This window comes from Poecilia latipinna, unplaced genomic scaffold, assembly GCF_001443285.1.
Source record: "Poecilia latipinna isolate Pla-1442-1.1 unplaced genomic scaffold, P_latipinna-1.0 Scaffold1025, whole genome shotgun sequence".
Lineage (NCBI taxonomy): Eukaryota > Metazoa > Chordata > Actinopteri > Cyprinodontiformes > Poeciliidae > Poecilia > Poecilia latipinna.
Window position 1 is genome coordinate 193871 of NW_015113641.1, and position 6688 is coordinate 200558.

The 6688-nt window shown below is 44.5% G+C and overlaps 1 protein-coding gene across 4 annotated transcripts in view; it reads left to right on the plus strand.

The window, feature by feature from the left end:
- large2 (LARGE xylosyl- and glucuronyltransferase 2) overlaps positions 1-6688 on the plus strand; it is a 72094-nt gene that overhangs the window by 57611 nt on the left and 7795 nt on the right. For all 4 annotated transcript variants that reach the window (XM_015051036.1, XM_015051038.1, XM_015051039.1 and 1 more), the window contains 7 exons: positions 2331-2617; positions 2756-2838; positions 3156-3279; positions 4719-4890; positions 5493-5597; positions 5673-5785; positions 6071-6196. In XM_015051036.1, coding sequence (XP_014906522.1) covers positions 2331-2617; positions 2756-2838; positions 3156-3279; positions 4719-4890; positions 5493-5597; positions 5673-5785; positions 6071-6196 — 1010 coding nt within the window. The remainder of the gene's footprint in view (positions 1-2330; positions 2618-2755; positions 2839-3155; positions 3280-4718; positions 4891-5492; positions 5598-5672; positions 5786-6070; positions 6197-6688) is intronic.

The following is a 6688-nucleotide window of genomic DNA, read 5'->3' on the forward strand; positions in this document are numbered from 1 at the left end:
ATCCATCTGCCATAAATTCATCATTATTTTTACTTAAAATTTGACTGAAAAATAATCAATGTTGTAAAAATATTTTCAGCATAAAAACTGGATCTTGTGTTTAATCCGGTTTAATCTGAGGATCATTTCTGTGGGAATATTTTCAGCTGCTGTTTGTTGTTCTGAGTGTTTCTGCTGCTGGAACAAAGTGATGTTTGGAAGCAGGCTGTAGGTGTGTGTGCCTGCGTGAGTGTGTGTGTGTGTGTGTGTGTGCGTGTCGCACTGAGCCGCTGCCAGAGTTAAGTCTCACCAGGAAACGGGAGTTTTTCATGTTTTCTGTTCTCCGTGGGCTGATGCTGTTTTACGGGATGTGACTATTACCTGGAACGCCGTGATTAACACCTTGTTCTGAGCGCTGCCGTCGGTTATTATGATTACATTTCATATGCGAGAGGAAACAAACTGATGCGTCAGCATCATGCAGAGCGATACACTGAGCGGCGCTAAGCGGACAAACAGGAGAGGACGCAGCGTTGGCAGATGCTGCATACATTTCCATTTCTGAGCCGCTCCAGTCGGATCCCAGTGTTCAGGCCACCAATTTGCATTTCTGTCCTTTTGGCAGAAAAACAGCCAAAGTGAATTAGATCTGACTCCTAACAGACACGCAGTTCAGAATCGTCCAGATTCTGGATATCTTTGAGTTTTCTCTCAAAGGTCAGAAATGACCTGATTATTCTCCATGACTAAACTCAGCTGTTAGCAGTTTAAATGTAGAGCAGAGGAGGAAAATGAGTCTTCTTCTGCTGAAAGGCAGAAAAATAGTTGTAAAATCAATTAAAATCCAGATTAAAGGAACATTTTCCCCAGAAAGCCTCTGTGAGATAATGTGGAAACTACCTCAAAGGGCAGAGCTTTACAGCTGCAGTAAGTAACTTTTATTAAAGTTCATGCTTTTCACAGTTAAAACTATTTTGACAGCATAGTGAGACATAATCTGTGAAAAAAATCAATTTCCTCTGCGTTTTGCTACAGCCAGAAACGGAGCCAAGAGGAGGGTCTTAGTGCTGTCAATCATGCTGTGGTTCTCTTTCTCTCTGCTCTGAGTCAAACCAACCGAACCCTTTCAGCAGCCTGTTCCCCGCCTGGCCTGTGGGGGCGCTGCTCCAAGAACCACTGACATGAAAACTTAAGAAGAAGACGGATCTCAACTTCTGTCTTCAAGAAGTACAAAGAAAACTAGCTTCCCATCTTCAGCTGTTTCTATTTTGTCGTTGGTAAAACGTCACGAGCCGTTTCCCCTCTTAGAGTTAGACAGGTGCGTTTATTTTGGTTGTATTTACCCAGAATGCCCTGCGCTGTATTCCACTTCCTGCTTTTGGAGCGATCTGCAGAGTTCACTTCAACCGAACCCAGAGTTTGATTTTTGGTCTGAATCAGTCAATTGCTTCAGTTCCTTTGAACATTTAACCCTTCGCTTCCCTAATCCTGGTAAGACTTGGTTGTTTTGAATCGTCCACCAGACCTTTTCTCTCAAGTTCAGATCATATGTTAGATTTTTTTAATCTGAATTAGTGTTAAAAACTGGTAAGATTATTACAGTTTAACATTCATGTTGACTGAGGGTCTAAATGTAGCATTTAATGCTTTTCTCAGAGATTTCAGTCCGTCTCGCCATTCTTTAGACCTTCTGCTGACAGACAGTAAGAGAAAAGAGCTTCACTGAAAGGAAAGACGCTACAGCGATAATGTTGTTTGGTTTGGGGACAGAACCGAGAGAAAAACCCAAAGAGAAGAAGACGACATCAGTCCAGTTCTTTTTAACACCAGTTACGTCTCATCTCCATCGTTTGTGTGTGTTTAGGGTGAACTGCAGGTTGTCCAACCTTAATGTTCCTTCAGTTTTGGAGGATTTTCTTTCTTAGCAAAGACCCGCCAACGTTTCAGACCGAAGCGAGCCTCCTGGGGAGGAAGAGGAGGAGGAAGTGCGATGAGCCAATTTTGAAGTGTGAGACTCTAGAGAAGGTTTAGCTCACAGATTCTCAGTCTGTTTGTGTCGCAGATGAGAAAACAACAATGGCGGCGGCGACTCTGATGGAGACGTGATGATTGGAAGCCCAAAGTTCAGCTTCACGGATTCTGGTTCTGATGTTTGGCTGCAGAATACAATCAGACAAAAAGAAGCATTTTATGCTTCATATTCAACTCTAGTCTGTTAGGAAAAAGTTGTTTTCAGTAGATTTTAAACCATGTTGGTAACAGAAGTCCAGTTTTTTAAACATTTTTATCACAGCTGGTAAATTATCTCAAGAGTTTAAGCTAACGCCGGTTGCCGTGTCGTTCCTCCTAAGATGGCCGCTCCCTCCTCTTGGCGCCCTGCTTGCCCGACACGCCCGCCGCACAGGTTCTGGAGCGAGCCGTCCTGGAGTCCCGGGTCCGAGAGGTGGAGGAGGAGAACCGGCAGATCAAGCTGCAGCTCAGCCAGTCGCAGGGCGCCGCCCAGCTCTCTGACGGTAACTACGGCAACCAGCAGTGGGGCGCGTCGGCGGACACGGTGCCGGAGGACGGCGACAACACGGCGGAGGAGAAGAGCAACCACACAGACTGCTCCCGATCGCCGCTGGTCCAGAAGTGTGAGGTCAGGAAGTGTTTCTGTCTCGTCACAGATAACGGTCGCCATGACGAATGTTTACGATAAATCGTCCAGAAATGATTGTGATAAACGATAAAATGTTTTGACACCATTTTTAACCAGTGTGGTTCTGTATCCCTGCAGCTGATCCATGTAGCGTGTGTTTGTGCCGGTCACAACGCCAGCAGAGACGTGGTCACTCTGGTCAAGTCCGTCCTCTTTCACAGGTGAGTCTGTAGAACCGAACCGGTCCGGAACCGGCCTGTTTTGCACAGATGAATGGTTGCCATGGAGATCAACCCTCCTGTGGTCTTAAGAGATTGGGTCATTTGGACGCCACAAGTTTGTTTTACTCTATGCGGGGGCTGGCAGAATCACAGTGCTCCAGCGTGCGCTTATACAGTGGGTTTGTGTGTTTGGTTTTGGGAACTGACGGTCTGACAGGACAGCCCTCCGTATTGGTTCTGTGGGTGGATGGATGGGTGGGTGGATGGATGTGTTCCTTTCTCATTCTCGCCTCTTGCTTCCTCTCGTTTGGTTCCAGGAGGAATCCTCTCCACTTCCATTTCATCACCGACTCGGTGGCCAGTCGGATCCTCGGCTCCCTGTTCCGGTCCTGGATGGTTCCGTCCGTTCAAGTCAGCTTCTACGACGCTGAGGAGCTCAAGGTGAGATGCCACATCGTATCGTGTCATATCAGGCGCAGCATTTTCCTGTTTTACCGCCGGATTCAGGTTTAGCCTCAGCTCTGGGTTACAGGATACATGACCATATTTGTGGAATCAGTGAGTCTCTGGTTGCCATGGCGATCAGGGTAAAATGGATCTCAATCAGTTTCAGTTGTTTGTACATGAGATTAAAATCTTCTGCTTCTAGTTTTGTGGATTTGAATTTGTAAAGTTTGGATACACAATATAATATAAATGTTCTGATGTTGAGGCGAGTTTTTAATTTGCCACAAAGAGAATTTACACTGTAAAAACACAAATTTTACAAAGTAATTTGGTCTAGTTTCTGGTCCAAATGTCTTGGTACATATGAAATAAGATAAACTAATTTACAAGTGACATTTCAGCAAGAAACAGGAGCTTGATAATTACTTAATATTGACTTTAAAAAGTTCTTGTGCCACTGGCAGATTGTGTCTTTTATAACAAGGGTAAATATCTTGTCATAAGTTAAATAATCTGCCAGAGGAACTGTTACGTTTTCATTAATATTAAGGAATTATTAACTTAAAATAATTCTTGCTGATCAGTTACTTCTAAGTTAGTTTTGTCTTATCTCAGTATTTGCAATAGGCAACAAATCAATTAAATCACATGATAAATTAAAATGAGTTCATTGATTTTTCTCTGTTTTTCTACCAAACTGGATGATGAAGTCGTCATTCTGCTGCTTTGGCCTTTTTATGAACAACTGTTTTGTTTGCAGAGACTTCATAATTGATTTTATTTATTTTTATTGTTTTGTTTGTTTATTTTGGACATTTTAAATCTCTTCCAGTTTTAAACATACTAGAGTTTAAAGTGTAATGATCTCTGAAAATGTGTCCCAGGCCATTATTATCATAGTTTATCACAATAACTTCTGGGGCAGTTTATCGTCCATCTCACTGTGTTACAGTGACCCATCTGTCCAGGACGTTTGCTTTAGAAACAGATCAGAATGCGTTGTAACATGTTGTGTTTTTACAGTGTAGCTGAGTTGGACACTTAAAGCCGTCAGAAAGAGGCTGACCAGTAAACACTCAGTTTGATGCTGATGGATGCGGTCTGAGTGGAATAAAGAGGATCAGGCATGAATCAGTGTTTGTGCTTCACGTTCTCCTCCCGCGCCGCCGCCGCGCCCAACAATCGGCTCTTTGTGCCGTCGCCGTGCCGACCTGCAGCCACTCCTCACTCTCCATTAAGTGGAGGAAAACGGTGGCGACTGTAAGCCGATTATGTTTGCAGATGATGCACTTACGCAGATCCAATTACTCTGAATTGAGAGAATTAATTAAAGGACACTGTTTACAGATTGATGTTTAGAAAACTGCTGAAAGTGTCTTTGTGCGAACCGACCAATCAGAGCAGAGATGATCTCCGTCTGCTTGCCGTTTCAGTCCGAAGTCTCCTGGATCCCCAACAAGCATTACTCAGGTATTTACGGCTTGATGAAGCTGACGCTAACCAAAGCTTTACCGCCCGACCTGGCGAAGGTCATCGTCCTGGATACGGACATCACCTTCGCCACCGACATCGCCGAGCTGTGGGGCATCTTCAAGAAGTTCACTGGTGAGAACGAATAAAAACCTGCTCCCTTCTGCTCAGAAAGTTCACAATCTGCATAAAAAGACAGGTTTATATGGAGCTAAATTAGTGTCAAAAACATTCACAAGACTTGTAAGTGTAAAACATTGCTTATAAATGCATACATCAACATTCAGATACACTGCAAAAAAACAAAATCTTACCAAATCATTTGGTCTAATTTCTAGATCAGATATCTTGGTACACTTGAAATAAGACAAAATAACTTAAAAGTAACTTTTCAGCAGGATATAGGCTTGTTTTCCGTTTATTTGTGTTTTGATAGCGCATAGATTAACTTATAACATGGAAAAATGTTACAAGTGAGATAATCTGCCAGTGAAATAGAACTTTTTTAGCAATCTTAAGGAATTATTTGCTTAAAACAAATTTAAGCAAATAAAAAGCAAATCTTACTGAAAATTTACTTTTAAGTTATTTCAAGTGTACTTAAAATATTTGCACTAGAAACTAGAGCAAAATTACTTGTTAAGGTTTTTGTTTTCCCAGTGAGGGATCCTGTAAATTCCCTCAGGCTGGGTTTTGAAACAGAAGAGTTTAAGAAGAAGTTTTTCTTCTGTTTCCAGACAAGCAGGTGATCGGTCTGGTGGAGAACCAGAGCGACTGGTACCTGGGCAACCTGTGGAAGAACCACAAGCCGTGGCCAGCGCTGGGGCGGGGCTTCAACACGGGTAGGCAGCGGTTTAGTTTCCTGTACGTTTTAGCGGTCCTCCTGGTTTCACTTCCTCCTTCTGCTGCCGCTGCAGGCGTCATCCTGCTCTACCTGGAGCGGCTCCGGAGAATCAGCTGGGAACAGATGTGGCGCCTGACGGCAGAGCGGGAGCTGATGAGCATGCTCAGTACGTCGCTGGCGGACCAGGTGAGATGACCTCCGAATCAGAGTATTCTAACTGGCAGCTGAGGAAGGAAAACATGACCTTTGACTCTTTTCTGGCACTTTCTCCAAAGATGTGAAGGACTGGTTTCTCTTCTAGATGTCTTTATCAGAATTAGTTTCTCTGTAAAGCAGCGATGACTCAGAACGGTCCATCAGCCGGTTCTGCTCTGTCAGCAGGAGCATGTGGCTGACACCGCGCGTGTGTGTGTGTGTGTGTGTGTGTGTGTGTGTGTGTGTGTGTGTGTGTGTGTGTGTGTGTGTGTGTAGGACATCTTCAACGCCTTCATCAAGCAGAACCCGGTCCTGGTGCACCAGCTGCCCTGCTTCTGGAACGTCCAGCTGTCGGATCACACTCGCTCTGAGCAATGCTACACTGAGGTGTCCGACCTCAAGGTACCGGACTGAACCGAACCGCCGTCCGGCCTTCCTCTGGTTAGGCCCTATGACAGTGTGCAAGAAGAACCCAGAATTAAACCTTCAAAGGGATCTGTTATGCAACAGTCACATTTTGCATGTTTTTATACCTTCACTTGGTTTTCTACAGCTTCTAAAAACAACCAAACTACTTAAAAAAACACCCAGATGTTTGAACCCTTTAAAAACACCTACATAATGTAAGAACATAAATCAGCAGGCGCTGTGGTGTTACCTAGCAACCCCAGCAGAGTTCCACCCGCTACCTAGCAACCCCAGCAGAGTCCCATCTGTTTCCTAGCAACCCCAGCAGAGTTCCATCCGTTTCCTAGCAACCCCAGCAGAGTCCCATCCGTTTCCTAGCAACCCCAGCAGAGTTCCATCCGTTTCCTAGCAACCCCAGCAGAGTTCCATCTGTTTCCTAGCAACCCCAGCAGAGTTCCATCCGTTTCCTAGCAACCCCAGCAGAGT